The sequence below is a fragment of the Pongo abelii genome, chromosome 3 (assembly GCF_028885655.2).
Source record: "Pongo abelii isolate AG06213 chromosome 3, NHGRI_mPonAbe1-v2.0_pri, whole genome shotgun sequence".
Classification (NCBI taxonomy): Eukaryota; Metazoa; Chordata; class Mammalia; order Primates; family Hominidae; genus Pongo; species Pongo abelii.
This window is the reverse complement of record NC_071988.2, coordinates 161181617-161208686: the sequence shown is the minus strand read 5'-3', so window position 1 is coordinate 161208686 and position 27070 is coordinate 161181617. Positions and strand designations below refer to the sequence as shown.

Sequence of the window (27070 nt, the reverse complement as noted above, 5' to 3'; positions counted from 1 at the left end):
CAAGATCTCAGCTCACTGCAGTCTTGACTTCCGGGGCTCAAGCAGTTCTCCCACCTCAGCCTCCGGAGTAGCTGGGACTACAGGCATGTACCACCACACCCATCTATGTTGTAAACTTTTTTTTTTTTGAGACTGAGTCTCGCTCTGTCACCCTAGTGATTAAACTAGTTAACTCTCTTTCTGAGTATCAAAAAACCAATCTGATCATTGGCTTGTACTCTTCTTATGAGAATATGTTAAATATAATTATAATTGGGTTCAGGACGATAACTTCTGAGAAACGTCTATTTACATAGCAAATGGACAAATATTGTGCCTGTTACATGTCAACAGAACTTTAAGCTAGAAGTATTATGTTCATGTCCTTTTTGTTTTTTTAATTCATGACCACCAGTAAATCCCTGGACATTCCCACCCACCACCTGGTGGTGGAATTTGCTAAACGGAATAATTGCCACCTCCCTCAGAGGGTTGCAGTGAAAATTAAAAGAGATAACAGATGTGAAAGTGCTTTATAATCTTTCAAGTGCCAAACACACATAAGGGATTATTATAGTAGGAAATGGTGTCTTCCAAAGAGTAATCATTTGGACAATGTTATAAATGTAATAAATTATTGGTTTCCATACTCAAACCATCACAAGTTCTTGTGGCCACGATGAGATGGAAGAAACTAATAATTTAGTATTTTTAGTTGATGTGTTTTTTGTTTTGTTTGTTTTGTTTTGTTTTGTGGGTTTTTGTTTTGTTTTGCTTTTGAGACGGTCTTGCTCTGTCACCCAGGCTTGAATGTAGTGGCATGATCTCGGCTCACTGTGACCTCCGCCTCCCGGGTTCAAGCGATTCTCCTGCCTCAGCGTCCCGAGTAGCTGGGATTACAGGCCCGCGCCACCACTCCCGGCTAATTTTTTGTATTTTTAGTAGAAATGGGGTTTCACCATGTTGCCCAGGCTGGTCTCCAACTCCTGACCTCAAGTGATCCGCCTGCCTCGGCCTTCCAAAGTGCTGGGATTATAAATGTGAGCCACTGCGCCCGGCCGCTGATGTGGAAATATTAATTTCACATCCCATAGAGGAATATATAGTGTTTTTAATATTTTAAAGTCGTTGTAACAGTGAGCTGTCTAGAAATTCAACCACTGTCTGCAGATTTTCTTACGATTCTGAGCATCACCCAGTGCGCTAACGGAAGGCTGAGGCTACCCCTTCACTCTTCGCATTTTTAAGAAACTTCCAGCTATCCTTCCCTCTCCTAGGAAAGCTAACGGAATGCAGGAGATAAAGTGGGTTCAGATTACATCCAGCGTGATAAACTGTGTCCTTGTCTTATCTCGTCCAATTCCCAAATCATTTCCAGCTTGCTGTGAGGAGTTACATTCAGTGGTACAGAACGAGTCAGGCAGGCGACGGCGACTTATAGGTTCCCCATCCCTTTTCTGAGATGCCGTGATCAGCTCTAGAGACAGGGAAAGCAACAGAGCTGGAGATGGGTTAGGGGAGGATGATGAGGACTACAAAGGTCTCCCCACCTCCCAGGGGCCGCGGAGGCGGGGCTGGATGAAGGTCGACGTGCCTCCTCCGGGCGGGGCGCTGCCAGGCTCTCAGCCTCTCTGTGGAAGGGCAGCCTGCGCCTGGGTATCGAGGCTGCTGCGCTGCGGACAGCGGGCGCGATGTATCTCCGCAGGGCGGTCTGCAAGACCCTGGCGCTGCCGCTGAGGGCGCCCCCCAACCCCGCGCCGCTCGGAAAGGACGGTGAGTAAGGAGGTCTAGCCCGGAGAGGAGGACGGGCGCCTCGGGTGCAGATTTCGCCCGCGCCCGGGTACCGGCCGGCACCCAGTTGGCCAAACCCGACCCAGAGCAGCAGAAGCCCGGATTGGAGGTCGAGGAGATTGGGGGAGACTCCCGGGAAGATGTCCCGAAGCTCCTGCAGACTTTGGAAGTAGGGAACTTTTCCAGGGTGCCTCTGAGTACAGATTATCTGGGTTCACATCCTGATCTTGGATAAATGGCTTAACCTGTTTCCTCATCTATAAAATGGGGGCGATGATGGTTTTGCTTTTTAATGAGTTAATGTATGGTTAAAAGCACTTAAAAACGTGCCTGGCTGACAAAGTCGCAGCTTACCACTTTTGTTGTTAGAGGCACCATTCGCTCTCCAACCTCCTGAGGAAGCAGAGGTACGGTGGGAAGGTGGACGCCGATCAGCGAGCCGGCCCGGCAAGCGCTGGGAGGCAGTGAGGCAGGGCCCGCTCAGTGGACGCCGGGCGAATGTTCGTGGGGTGAATAAACCTAACCCTTGGCAGGGTCTCAGCAGCCTGAACCCCGCGAGCGCCTGGCTCTGAGATCCACAACCCCCAAAAAGGAAGCGGCCTTCGGAGCACTTTCCCTTGAGGTTGCAGGTCGTCCTGCAACTGCTTGCCTCTGTAGTCCAAATATCGACACTTTTGGTTCTGAGGATACGCGAGAAAAAGCAGAATACTCAGAAATTAACTAAAGGGGGAGTTGCAGTGTGAACTGGAAGCTTATTAAATAAAAACGGACGTATAGGAAAGCGCTTCGTATAGTGCTGGGAACATAGGTGCTTAATAGGTGTGAGCAAGGAAGATTGTTTTTCTTCTGGGACCAGGCTTGCGCTCCAGGGCGGTTCTGCCCCAGCCGCTTTTCCCTAGTCCCCTTCCGTCACCCCTCTCTCTTCTACTCCCGATTGGGGGACGGCTCTTAGACAACATCGTGAAGCGTTCTTAATGCTCTCTTCACTTAGCCTCACTTTCTGAGGCTTCCGAGGTAATTTTAGCCCAGAGGGTGGATTCCAGCCGGAGAGAAAGACGTGCGCGGAGAATTCCATGGCCCGATTTTTTTTCACGTTGATTAGGCCTCTGTTGGTGGTGGTGGGAGGGAAGGACGGGGGTCTAACTAACTCGCTTTATTTTTCTTGTAAAATGCTGATGGAAGGAAGTTACCCCTCAAGTATCAGAAATAAGACGTCTTCGTTTTCCTAGATCTTTATTGCCTTTATTTTTCTAGACCTTTATACCAAATGATATAGACTTTTAAATATATATATACACTGATGAAGTAGGGAGAAGCCATTTATTTTAAACTTCGGAAGATAACGGGACTGTTCTGTTGGGAATGGGAAGAAAGATTAGTCCTCTGACCGTGGCCTTTCGTTTTATCTGTCTGCGTTCCCCACCGACATCATGCGCGCTTGCACGCACACACAAACACACACACACGCACCTTTTTTTTTTGTAGCTGCAGAAATTCCAAATAATTTTCTTCCCAATTTGCGGCAAAATAGAAGTAGTTTTAAAATTTTAAATACGTATCTAGCAATGCTGCTTGTAAAGGTACTGGTCTTTCTCTGATTTTCATCTAACTACTATTTTTGCAGCACTTAAAATGTATTTAAGAACTATTATTGATTGGAAACAAATTTGTCTTCAGTCGTGGACATTAACCTTTTGTTGATACTTTCTACTTTGATGAAAAATAATTTTTTTCGGTTTTATTGAAGGAAAAATTTTTAACTGTGTCTCATCACATTTTGTTCCCTCCTTTTTGCTTTTAAAAGGGTAATTTTTTTTTGAGACAGAGTTTCATTCTTGTTGCCCAGGCTGGAGTGCAATGGCGTGATCTCGGCTCACCACAACCTCCGCCTCCTGGATCCAAGTGATTCTCCTGCCTCAGCCTCCCGAGTAGCTGGGATTACAGGCACGGGCCACCACACCCAGCTAATTTTGTATCTTTAGTAGAGATGGGGTTTCTCCATGTTGGTCAGGCTGGTCTTGAACTCCTGACCTAAGGTGATCCACCTACCTCGGCCTCCCAAATTGCTGGGATTACAGGTGTGAGCCACCGAGCCCAGCCTTAAAAGGGTAACTTTTTAATGAATAAATAGTTTAGGTTTATAATAGATAATTGGGGAAAAACAGGTAAAATAGAAAATGGAATTCACCTGTAATCCTACCACTTAGTGAACACAATTAATTACATTTTAGTATATTTAGTTTTCCACATCTTTTTTTTTTCCTCATTCCTTCTTTGTGCACATTATTTCCATAAATCTGGGATAGTCCCAGAGTATTTTGCTATGACTTTTCACCTAATACATTGTAAATATTTTCTCATGTAAGTAAATATTGTTCTGCAAAAGTTATGTCTATTTGTTTCACATTGTATGAATGTGCTAAAATTTGTCTAATTAATCCTTACTGAAAAATTTCTCATTTCACTGCCTTTTTAAGTAACTTGTCCATCATTGTATTTGTATTTAAGTCTACTTAAATCTCTGGTAATTTTAGTTCTATTTAAAAAATATTTCTGATATTTTTGTTTGTTTGAGAAATATGAAGGCTATATATTCCCTATTTGATCACAGATGTACTTTTAAGCCATCAGAAGTCCCACCACAAGTCAAAGCAATAACCTCTTCTCATAGCCTTTGGGGCACATTTGAAGGAAAAAAAAAATTTCCAAAAAACAGCCATTTATATCCAAACTAAGAACATAAACAGGAAATCGTTGTGATTTTGCTACTATGAAGGTTTGTAAGCATGTCTTAAGATTTGCCCTGTGCAAATCATAGCCTTCCACTAGTCCCTGCACCCCTATACTTTATGTTAGGCCACATCAGATTGCAGGTTGGACATGCTTAATCCAAAAATCTAAAACACAAAATGCTCCAAAATTAGAAACTTTCTGAGCACTGGCATGATGCCACAAGTAGAAAATTTCACATGTAGGTACTTAACACAAACTTTGTTTCATGCACAAAATTATTCAAAATATTGTATGAAATTACCTTCAGGCTATGTGTGTAAGGTGTATATGAAACATAAATGAATTTTGTGTTTAGACTTCAGTCCCATCCCCAAGATATCTCATTATGTGTATGCATATATTCCAAAATAAAGAATATCCAAAACCCAAAACACTTCTGGTCCCAAGCATTTTATTTTATTTTAGTTATTTTTTTGGGACAGAACCTTTCTCTGTTGCCCCGGCTGGAGAGCAGTGGTACAATCACAGCTCACTGCAGGACTCAAGTGATCCTCCTGCCTCAGCCTCCCAAAGTAGCTGGGACTACAGGCACATACCACCAGTCTCAGCTAATATTATAAAATTTTTTTGTAGAGATGGGGTTCACCACATTGCCCAGGCTGGTCTTGAAATCCTGGGCTCAAGTGATCCTCCCACCTCTGCCTCCCAAAATGTTGGGATTACAGGCATAAGCCACTGCACCCACTGCTAGCATTTTAGATAAGGGATATTCATCCTGTACTTTGTACCTTCTGGGTCACAAATCTCTCATGCTTTTATACGTTACACCTTCTGCCTCCAGTGCCATTCCTGTTTCCCTTATTTTCCTTCAAAACCCAGGTCTCTTCTATTATGACAACTACCTTGGCCAGCTAGCTGAGTTTTACTCTGCATGTAGCTTGGCTTAACACTTATTACATTTGTCATACTGCATCACAATTATTTGTCTGTATGTTCATACCCTCCTTTTAGACTGTGAATGGCTTGAGACTAGGGACCTTGTCTGTCTTGTTCACGATTATATTCTTAATGCTTCTAACAATTCCAAATACATAGTAGATGCTCAGCTGTGTTAGTTGAAAGAATGCATAAATGTCATTATGTCTTTATATTTAAAATAAAGAATTTGAGTTGTATATACTTTAAGCTCCTTCCAACTTTAAGTTTATTGTAAAAATTTCAATTCCAGGGCATTATAGGATATGCAAATGTTAGTACTACAAAATAAATGTTTAAATATAATAATACAGTACTTTTATCTGTTTCTATTAGTTTACACAGAATTGTACTTCTATTTCAGATACAACCTTTTTGCAACATTTGGCTTAAAAACGTTTTATCTGCCCATCTTTGCTTTATAAGAGAAAAATTGAGATTTCTTTCTATACCTACATGTGTATTATAGATATATAGAAATATGATGGATTTCAACATAAATGCTTGATTTAACATATAAATACAAATTGTATTACATTTTAGGTATAAACATACTGAATTCATTTTTTAAAAAATAATATTTTCACTGAATCCTGTAGTGGAGTATATATAGTACATGGCTTTCTCTTGCTAATGTGCACTTCATTTGGCTGTTAAAATTTTTTAGTGCTTTTGTCATTTCTCCTTACCCACACCTGCACCCCTTCCAAGAAGGCATGATGCTCAGCATCAAGATGACAGGTTTCATGAGTGTTTATCAAATTAGATTGGGAGACTGTCAAGTGGAATTATTACCCAGCCTTGTAATACTGTATTCCCTTAAGCTAAAATCACTTGATGTTAATAGATTCTAGGTTCACTGAGTAGAAAAATTTTAAAAGATGTGATTATTTAAAATAGTTTTGCTCAAGTAGTGAAGCTAACTGTGTTTAAACGTTTTTTCCTAGCATCTCTGCGCCGGATGTCATCTAACAGATTCCCTGGATCATCTGGATCAAATATGATTTATTATCTGGTTGTAGGCGTCACAGTCAGTGCTGGTGGATATTATGTAAGTTATTATATAACCGCAGGGCTCAAGAATTCATGTATTTTACAACTCATGGTAAAGCTCAAAGCAACGTCAAGATCAGGACATGGGATTAATTAAATATACAACATAGCAATAGATTTAAGTGTAATTAAGCATACATATCTGAATAATCGCTGGCAATCATTAGAAATACAGGGTTTTCATGAGAATATATTAACTAGACTATTATGAAGATTTTTCTTTTTTAGTTTATTTTTAAGTTTTATTTTGTTTGAACCTCAGCTTTCTAAATTATGAAGACTTTTGTATGTGTAAAGTCAGCATTTCTTAATACCATTAATATGGATGATTTTCAGTAAAAATAATTTTATCATAAATGCTAATAGTGATAGCTGATACTTGAGTGTTTATCATATGCCATACTCCTGGATCATTTAATAATTACAACAATTCTACAAGGTAGGCACTATTATTAACATTTTAAAAGAATTATTTTGAAAGATTAACTTAAAAATTAATATAGGAGCTGGGTGCAGTGTCTCACGCCTATAATCCCAGCACTTTGGGAGGCTGAGGCAGGTGGATCACCTGAGGTCAGGAGTTTGAGGCCTGCCTGGCCAACATGATGAAACCCCATCTCTACTAAAAATACAAAAATTAGCCAGCATGATGGTGCGTGCCTGTAATCCCAGCTACTCAGGAGGCTGAAGCAGGAGAATCTCTTGAACCTAGGAGGCTGAAGTTGCAGTGAGCCAAGATCACATCATGGCACTCCAGTGTGGGTGACAGAGTGAGACTCTGTTTCCAAAAAAAAAAAAAAAAATTAATATAACTATTTTAAAAATTAATATACCTTTTTTTAGAGTAGTTTTAGGTTTACAAAATAATGAGCAGAAAGTACAGAAACTTCCATATACCCCCTCACACCCCCTCCTCCTTTCCCCTATTAAAATCTTGCACTGATGTGGAACATTTGTTAAACTGACAAGCCAATATTGATATATTATTATTAACTAAAGTCCAGGGTTTACATTAGGATCCACTCTTTGCGTTGTATGTTCTGTTTTTACAAATATATTACAATATCATACAGAATAAATTACAGTATCATACAGAGTCGTTTCATCACCCTAAAAATCCCTCTACTCCACCTACTCATTTCTACCTCTCTCCTCCCAATCTTTTTACTGTCTCCATAATTTTTGTTAGTTTTAAATTTTCACACAGTTTTATTATTTGAAAAATTCGTATTTGCTCATAAGTTTTTAAAAAATGCAACACAGACATATATAAAATTAAAAGCATATTTTCCTTCCCAGTCCCCATGTCCATTCCCTCCAGGTAAACACTGTAAGACAAAGGTTTTAATAGTGAGATTTTGGGACTAAAATAACAGACAGTTTTTAGTTAAGTAAGATAAGACTGTTGAGTCATTCACCATTTTGTCATAAACTTTCTAAATCAAAATATAATCTTTATTAAGAATAAAAGTAGGCCAGTCATGGTGTCTCACGCCTGTAATCTCAGCACTTTGGGAGGTCAAGGTGGGCAGATCACCTGAGGTCAGGAGTTCAAGACTAGCCTGGCCAACATGGTGAAACCTCATCTATGCTAAAATACAAAAATTAGCCAGGCATGGTGGCAGGCGCCTGTAATCGCAGCTACTCAGGATGCTGAGTCAGGAGAATCGCTTGAACCCAGGAGGTGGAGGTCGCAGTGAGCCGAGATTGTGCCACTGCACTCCAGCCTGGGCGAGAGAGCCAGACTCCGTCTCAAAAAAAAAATAAAAAGAATGAAAGTAGTGCAGTGGCTCATGCCTGTAATCCCAGCACTTTGGAAGGCTTGAGTCCGGGAGTTTGAGACCAGCCTGGGGAACAGAGTGAGACCTCATTTCTACAAAAAAATTAAAAAATTAGCCCAGCGTGGTGGTGTGTGCCTTTGGTCCTAGGTACTTGGGAGGCTGTGATGGGAGGATCGCTTGAGCCTGGGAAGTTAAGGCTGCAGTGAGCTGAGATTGCACCAATGCACTCAAGCCTGGGCAACAGAACAAGACCCTGTCTCAAAAAAATAAATAAATAAAAAAGAATAAAAGTAGAGCCTGTAGTGGTGGCTTACGCCTATAATCCCAGCACTTTGGAGGCCAAGGCAGGAGAATTGCTTGCAGGAGTTTGAGACCAGCCTGGCCAACATAGCGGGACCCCATCTCTACAAAAAATGTAAAGAATAAAGGTAGAATAAGCAGAAATTCTTTGTAAACTATAAGAGTACACAGTCACTATATTTTGGTTTGGACCTACAGAAATATGAATAAAGCCGAGCCAGTGGCTCACACCTGTAAACCCAGTACTTCGGGAGGCCAAGGCGGGTGGATCACGAGTTCAGGGGTTCAAGACCAGCCTGGCCAAGAAATGGTGAAACCCCATTTCTACTAAAAATACAAAAATTAGCCGGGCGTGGTGGCGGGCACCTGTAATTCCAGCTACTCTGGAGGCTGAGGCAGAGAATTGCTTGAACCTGGGAGGCGGAGGTTGCAGTGAGCCAAGATTGCACCACTGCACTCCAGCCTGGGTGACAGAGTGAGACTCTGTCTCAAAAAAAAAAAAAAGAAAGAAAGAAATATGAATAAAGGGATGTTTAGTCATAACTAGAAGCAGTTTCATAGGACTGTGTAAGATGGCCAAACCAAACCAAAATACATATTCTAATCCTCAGAATTTTTTTTTTTTTTTTTTTTTTTTTTGAGACAGAGTCTCACTCTCGTCCAAGCTGGAGTGCAGTGGCGCGATCTCAGCTCACTGCAAGCTCCACCTTCCGGGTTCACGCCATTCTCCTGCCTCAGCCTCCTGAGCAGCTGGAACTACAGGTGCCCGCCACCACGCCCGGCTAATTTTTTTGTATTTTTAGTAGAGATGGGGTTTCACCGTGTTAGCCAGGACGGTCTTGATCTCCTGACCTCGTGATCTTCCTGCCTCAGCCTCCCAAAGTGCTGGCATTACAGGCATAAGCCACCAAGCCCAGCCTAGAAATTTTTTTAAGGCTAGTCATAATCTTCAGAATTTTGAGAGTCTCAAGAAGTCAGGAAACTGCAAACTTGTCGCTTATATTGTTGTCCTCTACTAACCTGCCAGCTTTCACTCATGCCCAGATTCCTTTGTTTTTGTCATCTTTCTACTGTTTAATGCTGAATTCATTGCTCAAACCCACTCTAGTTGAGGTGTAGGCCACCAAAAAAAACAGAGATTGGGACTAGGCCATGTGATAGGCTGGGAAGCTAGAAGGATGAATTTCATTTGGACATCACCATACCCCTGATTATATTAATATTTACCAGTGCCAAAAACAAACCTTTCCAGACTGCTAACTCATTGGTTGAAAAAGGAATCTTAAACTAAAAGGTTATACACTTAGAAACCAGCCATCCCTGAGAACCCTTTCTGGCCTTGTTCTCTCACAGTAGGGATGGAAGTTGTTCCCTTCCATTTCTAAGATTATGTGATTTTAATCTCAAGTGTTGGAAGCCTTAATTGCCAGGAATCTTAGGCTACTTTCAGGAGGAAATACTGAATGTGAGGCACTCCAAAACCTGTATACTCGTTCTCCCCTTCCATTTCATGTCCTGTACTAAAATAATCTCTGTATTAGATTTTTATGAATTGACCCCACAGATGCTTAGTAGCCAAAAGCAGTTTTCCATTTGCAATCAAAGTCCTCGACTATTAAGGGTCATTGGAATCTGAAAGAGGCCCAGATCACTTCAGTTTTTTTGAGGGTCTGGGTATATTTTATTTTATTTATTATTATTATGATTTTTTGAAACGAAGTCTCACTCTTGTCCCCCAGGCTGGAGTGCGATGGCGCGATCTCATCTCACTGCAACCTCCGCCTCCCGGGTTCAAGTGATTCTCCTGCCTTGGCCCCCTGAGTACCTGGGATTACAGGCGCCTGCCACCACGCCTGGCTAATTTTTGTATTTTTAGTAGAGATGAGGTTTCACCATGTTGGCCAGGCTGGTCTCGAACTCCTGACCTCAGGTGATCCACCCGCCTCGGCCTCCCAAAGTGCTGAGATTACAGGTGTGAGCCACCATGCCTGGCCTGGTCTGGTATATCTTAAAAAGTAGTACCAGACTGGCTTATAAAAATTGTAGTATATTTTAAATGCTTATACTTAATAAATACTTAATATCATTTGTAAATAACTGCCAAAGTCTAAATTTGAGACCCTCTCTTTTAATAGACCTTTATTCTATTCTGTGCTCGACTGTGCTGGATTTGGAAAACCTAGATTCTTTGGGCCACACATTAGGATGAATTATTCTAGTATTGTATCTCTTCAATTCTCTCTAAAGTTAGTCTTTTTTCTTGCCTTGTGTTTCAGCCCCTTGAGCAATGAGACTAATGTCCCTTGGAATGTTGTTCCTGGAATGATCATTTCAGGGATGTGAACTTGTGTACTGGTTCGGTTTTAGTGTACTGAGAACTGCGGATACTGACTTATCATATTGGTCCTATAAGGTGTCGGGAACATACACCTTACTCGGAAAATATTCCTTGCTTTTATACAGAAAATGTCGATTATCATTCCTGTTGATCATATTTGCTCTGTATATTTCAAAGCCAAATGATTCAAGTCTGAGTTCACTAAACCCTGGGAAGTTTGCTATAAAAGGGTCACTTTACATCACTTCTACCCGACATTACAGATTTTCTTTTCTTTTCTTTTCTTTTTTTTTTTTTTCAGATGGGGTCTTGCTCTGTTGCCCAGGCTGGAGTGCAGTGGCACGATCTCTGCTCACTGCAAGCTCCGCCTCCTGGGTTCACGCCATTCTCCTGCCTCAGCCTCCCGAGTAGCTGGGACTACAGGCGCCCACCACCATGCCTGGCTAATTTTTTGTACTTTTAGTAGAGACGGGGTTTCACCGTGTTAGCCAAGATGGTCCCGATCTCCTGACCTCATGATCTGCCTGCCTCGGCCTCCCAAAGTGCTGCGATTACAGGCTTGACCCAGATTTTCTTTTGTTTTCTTTCCTTTTTTTTTTTTTTGAGACGGAGTTTCCCTCCTTTCCCAGGCTGGAATGCAATGGTGCAATCTAGGCTCACCGCAACCTCTGCCTACAGGGTTCCAGTGATTCTCCTGCCTCAGCCTCCCGAGTAGCTGGGATTACAGGCATGCGCCACCACGCCCAGCTAATTTTGTATTTTTAGTAGAGACCAGATTTCTCTATGTTGGTCAGGCTGGTCTCAAACTCCCAACCTCAGGTGATCCGCCGGCCTCAGCCTCCCAAAGTGCTGGGATTACAGGTGTGGGCCACTGCACCCGGCCCCGACATTACAGACTTTCTATTTTCACAGCATAATTTTTATACTGTAAAATTGTTTGTAATTAAGTAGTACAATTTTTAAATAAGGTACTTGGTTTCTGATGATTAAAAATTTAGAAGGCACTATATATAAATAAATTTTAGAAATCTATCATCTTACCATTAAAAGTTAAACCACTACCAACATTTTCTTAAAAGCTAAATTAATGCAAACAATAGTAACTGAATAATGAGATTTTCATTTTTTATATCATTTTCTAATATGAATACAGACCAAAGAAGACTATTTAAATATAAAATGACAGGAAGCCTGCACATTTCGTCTATGATTAAAATAGCTTTCTTCCCAATACTGTTTCTTTCTTTTTTTTTGAGGTGGAGTCTTGCTCTGTCGCCCAGGCTGGAGTGCAATGGCGTGATCTCGGCTCACTGCAACCTCCACCTCCTGGGTTCAAGCAATTCTCCCACCTTAGCCTTCTGAGTAGCTAGGGCTACAGGCTAGCACCACCACCATGCCTGGCTGTTTTTGTATTTTTAGTAGAGATGGGGTTTCACCATTTTGGCCAGACTGGTCTCAAACTCCTGACTTCAGGTGATCCACCTGCCTCGACCTCCCAAAGTGCTGGGATTACAGGCATGAGCCACCGCGCCTGGCCTGATTCCAGTTTTTGACTATTACAAATGAAGGTACCATGAACATTTGTGTACAGGTTTTCATGTGAACCTAGATTTCCATTTCTCAAGGATAAATGCTAGAGAATATTTGTATATGCCTGCCAGGATATTCTGGTTGTAGCATAATTCATTTTTTTCTTCCTTGTTTTTAGTTATCTTTGGCTAAGATAGTGCATCTATTTCCTTCCCTGTTTAACAAATTTTATTTTAGGTTAAGGTGTACATGTGCAGGTTTGTTAATAGGTAAATTGTGAGTCATGGGGGTTTGATGTATAGATTGATTTGTCACCCAGGTAATAAGTATGGTACTCAATAGGTAGTTTTTCTCTCCTCATCCCCGTCTCACCTTTCTTCCTTTTTAAAGCATTCTATTTAATAACAAAGGTTTCCAAAAGGGAAGTAAAAGAGTAAGTGGTGTGCACTGATTTCTCTTCTTTGCTACACTGGGATTATGGTTTAAACTTCTAATGGTGATTACAGGGAGACTTGAGTGTACCTTTGGATGTGGCGTGACAAATCTTAAAGCTCAAGAAATAAACCTAAGCATACATTTACTTTCAGGCTTACAAGACAGTTACGTCAGACCAAGCCAAACACACAGAACATAAAACAAATTTGAAAGAAAAAACAAAAGCAGAGATACAGCCATTTCAAGGTAAATGAATTTCTTAATTTTTTATTTTTATTTATTTTTTGAGGCACTAATTTCCATCCACTTAGTCTAGCAATGAACACTATTTGCTTTTGGCTTCTTTCCTAGCTTAATCCAGAATAACTCCAGATATAAGTTCATTTAGAAAGGAAAAGTTCAACTGAAACCTGAAGAACACTGTCACATCTTTTGGATGAATGCATTTGACAAATGAACATTTTACATTTATATTGCTGACCAGTGACTTTTGACTGCTTTGTGTGGTAATATTATTTTACCCTGCTCAGGCATCCACCCGTGCAGGCATGAGCTTTCATTTTCCTCATTATTTAAAAATAATAATATAACTAATTATCTTTCAGTTTTGGCTAAGACCACCTGTGTGCCTTTGTGCAAACAAGGTACATTTGACATAATAGAATCAGTTGTGTATATTGAGTTCTTCAGTTGATAAAATGGTGACCATGGGAACAGAATTATATTTTCACTCTTTCTTTCCTTCCTTCCTACACTTCTTTTTCCCTCCCTCTCTTCCTTTCCTGCCTTCCCTGCCCCCTTCCCTTCCCCCTTCCCTCCACGTGCTCTCCCTCTGTCTACCAGGCTGGAGTGCATTGGTGCAATCATAGCCTACTGCAGCCTTGAACTCCTGGGCTCCAGCAATCTTCCCATCACAGCCTCTCAAGCAACTAGGACTACAAGCATGCACCGCTACGCCCAGCAAATTTATTTTTTATGTTTTGCAGAGACAGGGTCTCACTATGTTGCCCAGGCTGGTCTTGATTTCCTGGCCTCATATGATCCCTCCTGCCTCAGCCTCCCAAAGTGCTGGGATTACAGGCATAAGCCACTATGCCTAGCCACTTCTTGCTTTAAACCATACTTTTTTCCAAGCTATTATTGTCAATTGATCACTAGGGATAGAGATATTAGGGGCTTATGAATCAGTTTTAACCTGTCATGACAATAATAAGAAACAGAATATCATCAATATCTATTACTGAATATAATCATGCGGTTGTTTATAATACTAATAAGCATTTGCATAGAACTTTTTATTTTAATCCCCTTTTCATATACAGCATTTTAATTAATCTTTACAATAGCCCTGTGCAGTAGATATTATCAATACTCTATTTTACAGATGACAAAAATGAGGTTGAGAGAGGATTAGTGATTTCTGATTCACCTGCTAGGAACTTGGCTACTCTTCCATGCTATCTCATATGAAAGGTGAATAGGATAGCTACTTATTTTTGTATTTTCATATTTGCCTAAGTAATATATTCAAGTGTGTTTTTTTTTAAGTTCAAAGAGTTTACAGAAAAGCAGATCCCCCATTTTCCCTCCAAGACGCAACCAATAGAACCAGTTTCTTTGAAGCCTCCTGGAGAGTTTTTGCAAATACAATTATCTAGGCATACAACTTACCTCCCTCCTGCTCCAACCTCATTTTGCCCTAACAATAGTAGCAGACTGTATACATTGTTCTTTTTTTGCTGTTTCACTTGAGAGTCTACCTTGAAGACTGTTACACATCAGTGCATGTAGCTCTGTCTTACGTGTTTAAATGACCTCAGTGTTTCATTGTCTTCCCACGATCTTTAAATTAATACCTTGCTTAATGACTAATTCTTAAAGGTGAAAAGGAGAATGTTGCGGAAACTGAGAAAGCAAGTTCAGAAGCCCCAGAAGAACTTGTAGTGGAAGCTGAGGTGGTAGATGCTGAAGAAATTCCCAGTGCTACAGTTGTGGTCATAAAAGAGGCATCTGCCTGTCCAGGTCACGTGGAGGCTGCTCCGGAGACCACAGCAGTCAGTGCTGAAACTGGGCCAGAGGTCACAGATGCAGCGGAGAGGGAAACCGCGGAAGTAAACCCTGAAACAACCCCAGAGGTTACAAATGCTGCCCTGGATGAAGCTGTCGCCATCGATAATGATAAAGATACAACAGAGAACGAAAGCTCTGATGAATATGCTGAACTAGAAGAAGAAAATTCTCCAGCTGAGTCAGAGTCCTCTGCTGGAAATGATTTGCAGGAGGAAGCCAGTGTTGGCTCTGAGACTGCTTCGGCTCAAGGCTAATCTCCAGCTGGGAGACATTTCAGCAACAAATGCCGTAGAGTGTCTGATAAGTGCTTTTGTGTTTTTAGTACACTTAGTTTAAAAAAAAAAAAAAAAGACTTATTTTCTAGAAAACGTTAATGGGTCTTGAAGATTTTTGGCATCCACTGATAGATTTTAGGACTGAGAGACTTGAGATTGTACGTTTTTTACTACTCTTCTACTGTCTGAGATCAGAATATGACATTGCAATAAAGAGCTTACATAGTTTCATCTTTGGTTTTTTTTTTCTAGACATTTTTCTTTTATCACAGTCATCTCTGAATTTACATTTTATATTAAAGAAATTGAGCTATCCATACAACCTGTATTTACTTTAATTTCACTATGCTTTCAGCTTACTTTATTGTACGGTATGTAGGTCTAAAATATAGTTTGAGTCAAATAAAATTAGAAAAGCTTTGGTGCTTCTACTTTTTTCATTAATATTTGCATGTACAAATAATACATATTAACATACAGATATATAACATCACATGAGAAATGTAAGCTTTTGTAATATTATGGAAGAAAGAGCATATAATCTATGGAGAACCCTGTATATCACAATAAGTATGCCCTCTCCCATCTATAGTACTTACATAGGGGACTATGTAGATATTTTCTGTTTCAGTTCAGTTCAAACAATATTTATTGAGGATTAGCACTTTGTGCCAGGAATCATTCATTCATTCACGTGTTCAACAAATATTAGCTGAGCACTTACAACATAATAGGTATTGTTTTAAGTGCTCCCGGTTTATATTCTAGAGTGGAGCCAGGTAAGAAGACAAATGACAAATGAGAAAATGATATAGTGTGTTAGGTACTGATAAGTGCTAAGGATACAAGTAATGAAAATAAAAGGATTGTAAGTGTTAGTTCAAGGTGGAAGTTGTAATTTTAGATAGGATGGCCAAAAGAGGCTTTACTAGGAAGGTGTCTTTTGCGTAGAAACCTGAAAGATATATAAGGGACCATCTAATGGTAGGAGTTAGGGGAATCAGCCAGGTAAGGGAACAGAAAAGGGCAAAGGATCTAAAACAGGATCCTGCTGGGAATTTGAGGAATTGCGAGGTGGCCATTGTGGCTAAAGTGGAATGAAAAAGAGAGAGAGTAGCCAGAGATGGTCTCAGAGAGAAAGGGAGTGGGTAGGTGGGGTGGGCTAGATCATGCAGGGTCATGTACAGTTTTGGCTACGGAGTAAGTTGGGAAATTGTAGTGGACACTGCTGATGCTCTGCCTAGATCCCCTTAATTGGGCCCCCTAACTGGGTACATTTATCCCCAGCTGCTATGAGTGTTACACCCCACACCCCACCCTCACCATAGGCAGTTCACAACCAATGACTGACTGCCATAGTATTACAAAAGGTGGCACCAACTCTGCAGTACAATTGAATAGTTCATGCTCCAGCCCACCCCAAGGAGCAGATTGAAGCTGGTCTCCAGCCAAGATGACTTCCCTGCTTAGTTCTTCCCCCTGCCTTTTCCTGCTTTCCTCCCTCCACTCTCCGGGGAATACTCCTCTCGTAAAAGACTGGCCAAAGAATCCCTGTTTCTAGGGAACGTCACTTTAGATCATTGGTACTGGATGTGATCCTGGGAAGCAGACTCTAAAAATAGGATTCTGGAGTTCTATCATTCTTCAGCTAGAGGGCAATGAGACCTTGCACACACATACAAATGCATTTTCCTCCATTTTCTACTAAAAATAACAGAAACATACTCAAAAGGGATTAAATGACAAAGATTGTTATTATATAACTAGATAGATTGTTATTATATAACTAGATATCCAGGGTTGGCTTATTTTGTGGCTCAGTCATCAAGACCTTGGTTGTATCTGTTGTCCTGCTCTATCAAGAATGTTTTGGGCAAGGCACAGTGGCTCACACCTGTTTTCCCAGCACTTTGAGAGGCCAAGGCGGGAGGATCACTTGAACCCAGGAGTTTGAGACCAGCCTGGGCAGCCTGGTCTCTACAAAAAAATTAAAAAATTAGCCAAGTGTGGTGGCAAATGCCTGTGGTCCCAGCTACATGGGAAGCTGAGGCAGGAGGATCACTTGAGCCCAGGAAGTCGAGGCTGCAGTGAGTCACGTTCATGCCACTGCACTCCAGCCTAGGCGACAGAGCAAGACCCTGTGTCAATAAAAAAAGAATGTTTTGGCTTTATCCTTCTCATAATCATAGGATGAATCGCCACAATTCTAGGTATTTTATAGAGTCTACTAGGAGTGTTTCAAAAATAAAATAAAATAAATAAAAAACACAGGCCAGGCAAGGTGGCTCACGCCTGTAATCCCAGCATTTTGGGAGGCAAAGATGGGCAGATCACCTAAGGTCAGGAGATCGAGACCATCCTGGCCAACATGGTGAAACCCCGTCTCTAGTAAAATACAAAAAATTAACCAGGCGTGGTGGTGCGCACCTGTAGTCCCAGCCACTCGGGAGGCTGAGGCAGGGGAATCGCTTGAACCCATGAGGTAGAGATTGCAGTGAGCCGAGATTGTGCCACTGCACTCCAGCCTGGCAACAGAGTGAGCCTCCATCTCAAAAAATAAAATAAAATAAATAAATAAATAAATAAAGAGTTTCCTCATCTGAAAAAAACTTCATACTTTTTTATTTTAATGTTTTATTGTATAAAATTTCAAACACAAGGAGCGAGAATAGTATAATGAATCCTCATGTGCACTACACCCGGATTTACCAATTATCAACTCATGGCAAATCTTGTATTCATATTCCTATCCATTACCTTTGACCACCACAACTGAGGGCCCACCTACAGCTAACACTAATTTGAGACATGTGAGTAAGGTTATAAAGTCAAATCTATGATACTGGATATATGTCTGTAAAATAATAATAATTGTTTACTATTGTTAATTATCCAGTCAATGATCAAATTTTCCTCAACTGTTTCATAAAGGATTTCCCTCTTCTTTCAGTTTGTTTCTTAAGTCAGAATCCAATTAAAGTCCACAAATAGGTGGCCAGGCATGGTGGCTCACTCCTGTAATCTCAACACTTTAGGAAGCTGAGGCAGGCAGATCACCTGAAGTCAGGAGTTCAAGACCAGCCTGGCCAACATGGAGAAACCTTATCTCTACAAAAATACAAAAATTAGCCAGACATGATGGCGGGTGCCTGTAATCCCAGCTACTTGGGAGGCTGAGGCGGGAGAATTGCTTGAACCTGGGAGGCGGAAGTTGCAGTGAGCCGAAATCACGCCATTGCACTCCAGCCTGGGCGACAGAGTGAGACTCCATCTCAAAAAAGAAAAAAAAGTCCACAAATGGTAAATACATCTTTAAGTCTCTTTTTCTATAGGTCGCTCCTCCATCTCCTACTTTTCTTTGCAATTTATGGTTTCAATAAAGTGACTCATTTGATCTGTAGAATTTTTCAATCTGGACTTTGCTTATTGCAACCACATGTGTTTGTCTTGTTTTAACATGTTCCTCTCCCCCATACTGCCTATAAATTGGTATTTAGATTTAGAGGTTTGATCAAAATCCTATTTATTTATTTATTTTAGGGACAAGATCTTGTTCTGTTGCCCAGGCCAGAGTGCAGTGGCACTATCATAGCTCACTGCAGCCTCCAACTCCTGGGCTCAAGCAATCCTCCAACCTCAGCCTCCCAAGTGGCTGGGACTACAAGCACATGCTAATTTTTAAAATTTTTTTATAGAGACAAGGTCTCTCTATGTTGCCCAGGCTGATCTTGAATTCCTGGTCTCAAATGATCCTCCCACCTCAGCCTCTCAAAGTGCTGGGATTACAGGGGTGAGCTACTGTGCCTGGCTTTAGCAGGAATTATTTGTAGTTCATGTTCATACATCCATCAGCAGGTGCATAATATTTGGTGCTTTTCTCTTCATTATGTTAGAAGCCATTGATTCATTATTTTATTAGGAGTTGTTAAATAGTGATACCCTTTCTCTATATTCTTTCCATCTGTTCCTTCCACTTTCCAATACAGAATCATTTTGGCTTATCGTTCTTTCTGTTTTTTTATATAAACTATATATATATGTATTTATATATACCATAGAGCATATATAATATATATAAGTTATATATAGCATATATATAGCTTATACAAAGAAAAAATGGAGAGAACGATAGGCCAAAATCCTTCTTTCTTAGCTATATATATAGACAGAGAGCTTATATATATATATATAGGAATACATATATTATAAGAATTTCTTATATATATAAGAATACATATAAGAATTTCTTATATATATAAGAATACATATATTATAAGAATTTCTTATATATATATAAGAATTTAGTCAAAAATTCTTCCCATCCTTTATATATATAATATATATAAACTGTATCTATTACATATATTATTATTTTTTCTTAAATAAGCAGTAATTTACTATACACATACATTTTTCTACCTTGCTTTTTGCATTCAAGTATATGCCTGGAGATTACTCTAAATTGTAGATAGTAATATTTCTCATTGCTTTTCATGGTTGCATAGAACTATGTTGTGTGGGTACCATGGATTGTTTATTCAAGCAGTCTCCTAATGATGGACATTTGACTTGTTTCTAGTATGTGCTATTACAAATAGTGCTGCAATGTATAGCTTCATGCATATGTATTTTTGCCACTGTATCATTGGGATAGATTTCTGAAACAGGGATTACTAGGTCAAATACATATGTAATTTTGCTGCTATTACCAAAGTCCTTTCATAGGAGGGCTACCATTTTACATTCCCAAAACAACAATGTGTGTGAGTGCCCTAACATTTGGGTTTTTGCTCATGTGACAGACGAAAAATATCTCAGTGCAGTTTAAATCTGCATTTCCCTTATTAAGAGTGAGGTTGGGGCTGGGCGCGGTGGCTCACGCCTGTAATCACAGCACTTTGGGAGGCTGAGGCAGGCGGATCACAAGGTCAGGAGATCGAGACCATCCTGGCTAACATGGTGAAACCCCATCTCTACTAAAAAATACAAAAAATTAGCTGGGCTTGGTGGCGGGCGCCTGTAATCCCAGTTACTGGGGAGGCTGAGGCAGGAGCATGGCGTGATCCCAGGGGGCGGAGCTTGCAGTGAGCCAAGATCGCGCCACTGCACTCCAGCCTGGGCGACAGAGAGAGACTACGTCTCAAAAAAAAAAAAAAAAAAAAAAAAGAAAGAGTGAGGTCGGGCCGGACCCGGTGGCTCACTCCTGTAATCCCAGAACTCTGGGAGGCTGAGGTTGCAAATCACTTGAGCCCAGGAGTTGGAGACCAGCCTGGGCAACATGGTGAAACCCTGTCTCTACAAAAAATACAAAACATTAGCAGGGTATGATGGTGTGCGCCTGTAGTCCCAGCTACTCAGGAGGCTGAGGTGGGAGGATTGCTTAAGCCTGGGAGGTCAAGGCTTCAGTGAGTCATGATTACACCACTGTACTCCAGCCTGAGTGACAGAGTGAGTCCTTGTTTCACACACACACAAAAAAGTGAGGTTGGACATTTAAAAAAATTGTCTTTTTTTTTTTTTTTTTTGAGATGGAGTCTCGCTCCATCACCCAGGCTGGAGTGCAGTAGCGTGATCTTGGTTCAGTGCAACCTCCTCCCGCCAGGTTCAAGGGATTCTCCTGCCTCAGCCTGAGTAGCTGAGACTACAGGCACCCGCCACCACACTCAGCTAATTTTTTGTATTTTTAGTAGAGGCTGGGTTTCACCATGTTACCCAGAATGGTCTCAATCTCCTGACCTTGTGATCCACCTGCCTCGGCCTCCCAAAGTGCTGGGATTACAGGTGTGAGCCACCGCGCCTGGCCAAAAAAATTTTTTTAGTATACTTTTTTTTGTAGCTACAGGGTGTGACTATGTTCCCTAGGCTGGTCTCGAAATGCTGGCTTCAAGAGATCCTCCCGCCTCAGCCTCCCAGAGTGCTGGGATTACAGGCATGAGCTACCACACCTGGACTTTTTTTTATGGTTAGGGACCATAAAAACATTTTTTTTAATGGTTAAGGACTCTATGCATTTCTTTTTCTACAATCGGTCTGTTTACATCTCCAGTGCATTTTCCTGTAGCGTGTCAGTCCTTCCTTCTTCTGTTTTTTAGAAGCTCTTTATATGCTAGGGACATTAAACTTTAGTCTGTGATATAAATTACAAATATTCTTCCAAGTTTGTGATTTATCTTTTTACTTTACTTATGGTATGTTTATAGTATAAGATTTTTTTATTTCAGTGTAATCAAATTGGTCAATCTTTTTATGTATTGTTTCTGAATTTTGAGCCATTGTTAACATAGTAGATTGAAAAAAAATAGTCACTAATTCTTCCCACCTTTTTGTATACACTCCTGTTAACTGTGACTTTAGGCCAGGCATGGCGGCTCACACCTGTAGTTACAGCACTTTGGGAGGCCAAGGCAGGAGGATCACTTGAGCCCAGGATCTTGAGACCAGGCTGGGCAATATAGCAACACCCTGTCTCTACTTAAAATTTTTTTTTTACTTAAAAAAAAATTTCACGAGGTCAGAAGATCGAGACCACGGTGAAACCCCATCTCTACTAAAAATATAAAAAATTAGCCGGGCGTGGTGGCGGGCGCCTGTAATCCCAGCTACTCCGAGAGGCTGAGGCAGGAGAATGGCGTGAACCCGGGAGGCGGAGCTTGCAGTGAGCCGAGATCGCGCCACTGCACTCCAGCACTCCAGCCTGGGTGACAGAGCGAGACTCCGTCTCAAAAAAAAAAAAAAAAAATTTAAAAAATAAAAAAGAAATCTGGCTTTACATCTTTTCCCATCAAAAGATAGAGACTGTTTCTTCATTCCCTTGAATTTGGGCTGGTCTTGTACTTTGTTTTGACCAACAGAATGCTATGGAAGTGACTTTCTGAGCTCTCACCCTCTTGAAATCCTGAGACTAACATGTGAAGAAGTCTGAGCTACCCTCCATGAGAATGAGAGATTATATGGAGAGAGGTGCCCCATCTACAGCTAACACTAACCCCAGATGTGTAAGTGAGGCCATCCCAGACCATTGAGCTCCAGCCACGATGCCACATGACTGCAGTTACATGAATGACCCCAGGGGAGACCAGAAAAGAACTACCCAGCTGAACACAGACCAAACTGATGACCCGCTAAATTGTAAGCAAATAAGATGGTTGTGTTCTAAGCCATGAAGTTGGGGTAGTTTGTTAAGTAGCAATATGTAGTTAAAATACTTAGGAAATAGGGCAGGCTCAGTGGCTCATGCCTGTAATCCCAGCACTTTGGGAGGCCAAGGCAGGTGGATCACCTGAGGTCAGGAGTTGGAGACCAGCCTGGCCAACATGGCGAAACCCTGTCTCTACTAAAAATACAAAAATTAGCTGAGTGTGGTGGCGGGTGCCTGTAATCCCAGCTACTCAGGAGGCTGAGGCAGGAGAATCGCTTGAACCTGAGAGGTGGAGGTTGCAGTGAGCCCAGATCATGCCATCACATTCCAGCCTGGGTGACAAAAGCGAAATTCTGTCTCGAAAAAAAAAAGAAAGAAAAGAAAAAGAAAAAATACTTAGGAAATAAAACAATTTTGAATATGACGCACTTTTTTTTTTTTAGATTTAGTATGATTGCTTTTCACATTCCTCAATGGGAATGAAAAAAGAACTAGCTGTGCCTAGCAGAAACAGATTTGTCTGGCTTAGCCTTGTGGCCAATTGGTACCTTTTCTAAATTCTTTTCAGAGCTGCTAAATGCTGAAATGTGACTGCATATAGAAGATTTTTTTTTTTCATTTTAAAATTCAGTATTATTTAAAATGCTGAGGCAGGAGGATCACTCAAGTCCAGGAGTTCAAGACCAGCCTGGGCAACATAGAAAGACCTCATCTCTACAAAAAATTTAAAAATTAGCTAGGCATGATGGCATATGCCTGTAGTTCCAGCTACTCAGGGGGCTGAGGTGGGAGAATCACTTGAGCCCAGAAGTTCGAGGCTGCAGTGACCTATGGTAGCGCCAATGCACTCCAGCCTGGGCAATAGAGCAAGACCCTGTCTCAAAATAAAATAAGATAAAATAAAATGATGCTTTGAAACAGTAGCTATCAAATCCAAAAGCAGCCTATGTTTTATTGATCTTTTTTGAGTTTAACAACCAGAATAATGAAGGTTTAACAACAGTATTCCATAAAAAGCATTTTTACTGTTATACCACTGACTGATCTTATTTTTTTTTTTTGAGATGGAGTCTGGTTCTGTCAGCCAGGTTAGAGTGCAGCGGCATGATCTTGGCTCACTGCAGCTTCCGCCTCTTGGACTTACGTGATTCTCTTGCCTCAGCCTCCCAAAGTGCTGGGATTAGAGGCATGAGCCACAGCACACGGCCTGACTGATCTTAATATAATAAAAATGTACTATATATTGAAGAAGTCAAAGTGAGATAGAGTGTGAGGTATAGAATATGAAATGATTGCAAAAGATAAAAATTGGCATAGAAGGCTGGGTGCAGTGGCTCACGCCTGTAATCCCAGCATTTTGAGAGGCCAAGGCAGGTGGATCACTTGAGGTCAGGAGTTCGAGACCAGCCTGGCCAACATGGTGAAACCCCGTCTCTACTAAAAATTCAAAAATTAGCCCAGTGTGGTGGTGCACGCCTCTAATCCCAGCTACTCGGGAGGCTGAGACAGGAGAATTGCTTGAACCCAGGAGGCGGAGGTTGCAGTGAGCCGGGATTGTGCCACTGCACGGCAGCCTAGGCAACAGAGTGAGACTCCATCTCAAAAAAATAAAGAAATAAAAAATTAATTAATTGATTAAAAAAAAGGCACAGAATCAAATAATTCAGTTACTTCTCTTTGATGTAGACAAGAGATATAAAGGAAGCCTAAATTAGAAAATCTAACACATTTTCCAAACACTGACATGACCATAAAATTTAAATATTAATGTATTAATGGCTGGGCATGGTGGTTAATGCCTGTAATACCAGTGGCTTTGGAAGGCTGAGGTGGGAGGATTGCTTGAGGCCAGGAGTTCAAGACCAGCTTGGGCAACAAAGAAAGATCCTATCTTTACAAAAAAAAATTGTCGAGTGTGGTGGCACACGCCTGTAGTCCCAGCTACTCAGGAGGCTGAGTCAGGAGGATCACTTGAGTCTGAGGATTCAAGTCTCCAGAGAGTCGATCACACCACTTTACTCTGGCCTGGGCAACAGAGCAAGATCCTGTCTCAAGTAAATAAATAAATAAATAAATATTACCTTAATTGTGAAAAAAATGTATGGAGCAGTCTTTAATAATGGAGCTGAGATAACTATTTTTGTCCATTTTTTAAAGTGTGTATTTTCTATTACAAAGTACAGTATACTCCACAGCCAGTTTTTGAGAGTTCAAGCTGGATTCAGGGGAGATTAGGTTCTGAATGTGTTAGTGGTTTTGGTGCCAACTATTTGTCCTGTCAGATAGCATTCATTGATTAGAAACGACACTGTCTAGTATAATAAAACGTATTATATAATGTTTTTCCCCAGTGAATAGAATCACTAAAAAAATTTCTAGAAAAAAATTATTTTATTTAGCTTTTAAGGTAAGATTTTAGTGAACAAGTTGGAAGAATTATGAAAGTTAAATATTATTTGAATTTCACACATGGATATATAATTTCAAATAATCATTGCTCAATTTAATAATTAAACTAATAAAAAACTCATTTTCTGACATTATTTCTTATGGATAGTGATTTCCAGGGGAAAAAATGGATTAAGAGTATATTAGCAGCTCACTTCGGCAGCACATACACTAAAATTGGAATAATTCAAAGAAGATTAGCATGGTCCCTGCAGGAGGATGACATGCAAATTCGTGAAGTGTTCTATGTTTCTAAAAACAAACTAAAAATAATTAAATTAGCTTTTCCCTTCATCAAGTGGCATGACGATGAGAAGATTGTGGGCATTACCACTTCCCCTTTAGCAATGAGAATTCTTCACATATCAGAAATGCTTTCATTCAGAACTAGGAAAAGGGATGTTCCTTTGCAGTAGAAGATTCTATGAAGATTGTGGTTATATCTATAATGTCTCAAATAGAAAATAAATAGAATGAAAAATTAACCCAAGTTTTAAAATTCATTTTAAGATTAGATGGTAATTAATTAAATTCACAATGCAGTGATTTTATTGTTATTAAGATGTCCAGGATAACAGTTGTTATAAAGTCACAATGCAGATATTTTAGTCATATAGAACTTTCAATAAAGAAAATATGTCACATTATTCAAAAGAACTAAAGGACCAGCGAAGTACACTGAGCATTTTCAATTTTACTTCTACCACATCTCTCACTCCTTCCCATTCTCTGCATCTCCACACTGTTACCTTAGTTCACTTCTTCATACCTGTAAACTCTAAGTGAATCTCCCTACTGTTAAGTTCACAGAATTACTTACCTTGTAAAATGGTAAGTTGATCGTGTTAACTCCCAGCTAAAACTTCACTAGCCTACCATAATCTGATTGAAGACATGTAATTTGTTATATCCTGCCGGGCACACCTGTAATCACAGCACTTTGGGAGGCCGAGGCAGGCAGATCACCTGAGGTCAGGAGTTTGAGACCAGCCTGGCCAACGTGGTGAAACCCCGTCTCTACTAAAAATACAAAAATTAGCCAGGCATGGTGGTTCATGCTTGTAATATGCTTGAACCTGGGAGGCGGAGGTTGCAGTGAGCCGAGGTTGCGCCATTGTACTCTAGCCTGCGCAACAAGAGCAAAACTCCGTCTCAAAAAAAAAAAACTGTTATGTCTTTACAGTCAAAATTCTTGTAGTATGACATTGAAGGCAGCCTATACTTGTTCATTCCACAATGAATACCTGTTTAACCTCTCTCCACACTTATTTTCTGTCCTTACGCCTATTTTCCTGCAGCTTCCAGCTACCTTCCCTCCCCTATAGATCCAGACATCCTAAATGATTTAACAGCATTATTCCTTGAACTTGCCATCCTGTTTTGTGCCTCAAAGATCTTAAATAGGTAGTTCACTCCATCTAAAAAGACACTGTCCATCCCTCAACCAACCCAACTCCTTTCTAATTACTCAACTAAACATCACCTGCTTTGTAAAGTCTTTCCTTGCCTGACTAAGCTGACCCGATGACACCTTCCTTTGTGCTATCCTGTGCCTTTACTATTGCATTCATCATTCTGATTTGCAATTATTTGTTTATATTTTAGAATCCCTCACTAGAATGAAAGTTGCCTGAAAACAAAGACTACATTTGGGCCTTGAATAAATGTTTGCTGAATGAAATTGTGAGACTTGTGGAACTGTGGCTTGTTTTATAGAGCTGAACCCTATGAATCTGCTGATATTTGGCCATTTCTGACCTACCAAAACAGCCATTTCATAGGGTTCAACCTAACTATATTCCAAAAGATAAATCTTGGCCGGGTGCAGTGACTCACGCTTGTAATCCCAGCACTTTGGGAAGCCAAGGTGGGTGGATTACCTGAGGTCAGGAGTTCGAGACCAGCCTGGCCAACATGGTGAAGCCCCGTCTCTACTAAAAATACAAGGTGATGGGTACCTGTGATCCCAGCTACTGGGGAAGTTGAGGCAGGAGAATTGCTTGAACTGGATAGGCAGAGGTTGCAGTGAGCTGGGATCACACCACTGCACTCCAGCCTGGGTGACAGAGCAAGATATATGTATAGATATATGTGTGTGTGTGTATATATATATATATATACACACACACACACATATATATGCCTATTGTTTGTTTCTCAGTACAAAGCCCAATTTTTATGCTGAATGGAATGTTCATTCCATTTGTACTTTTTTTTTTTTTTG

The 27070-nt window shown here is 40.7% G+C and overlaps 1 protein-coding gene and 1 non-coding gene across 2 annotated transcripts; both read left to right on the top strand.

Moving 5' to 3' along the window:
- Positions 1–1363: 1363 nt before the first annotated feature.
- MGARP (mitochondria localized glutamic acid rich protein) lies at positions 1364–15681 on the top strand. The gene is made up of 4 exons (XM_002815155.6): positions 1364–1752; positions 6426–6529; positions 13068–13161; positions 14797–15681. The coding sequence occupies exons 1-4, from the start codon at positions 1671–1673 to the stop codon at positions 15237–15239; spliced, it is 723 nt and encodes a 240-aa protein (XP_002815201.2). The 5' UTR covers positions 1364–1670; the 3' UTR covers positions 15240–15681.
- A 9314-nt stretch (positions 15682–24995) lies between these two features.
- Positions 24996–25100, top strand: LOC112133201 (U6 spliceosomal RNA). The gene has a single exon (XR_002914887.2). It is a non-coding gene; the product is annotated as a U6 spliceosomal RNA (small nuclear RNA).
- The last annotated feature ends 1970 nt before the right edge of the window (positions 25101–27070 follow it).

Bases quoted from the DNA above. Each gene is read 5' to 3' on its own strand.
- MGARP (XM_002815155.6), top strand. From the start codon at position 1,671: ATGTATCTCCGCAGGGCGGTCTGCAAGACCCTGGCGCTGCCGCTGAGG. The intron at 1,753-6,425 runs GTGAGTAAGGAG...GTTTTTTCCTAG, and splicing joins CGCGCCGCTCGGAAAGGACG to CATCTCTGCGCCGGATGTCA. The intron at 13,162-14,796 runs GTAAATGAATTT...TAATTCTTAAAG, and splicing joins AGAGATACAGCCATTTCAAG to GTGAAAAGGAGAATGTTGCG.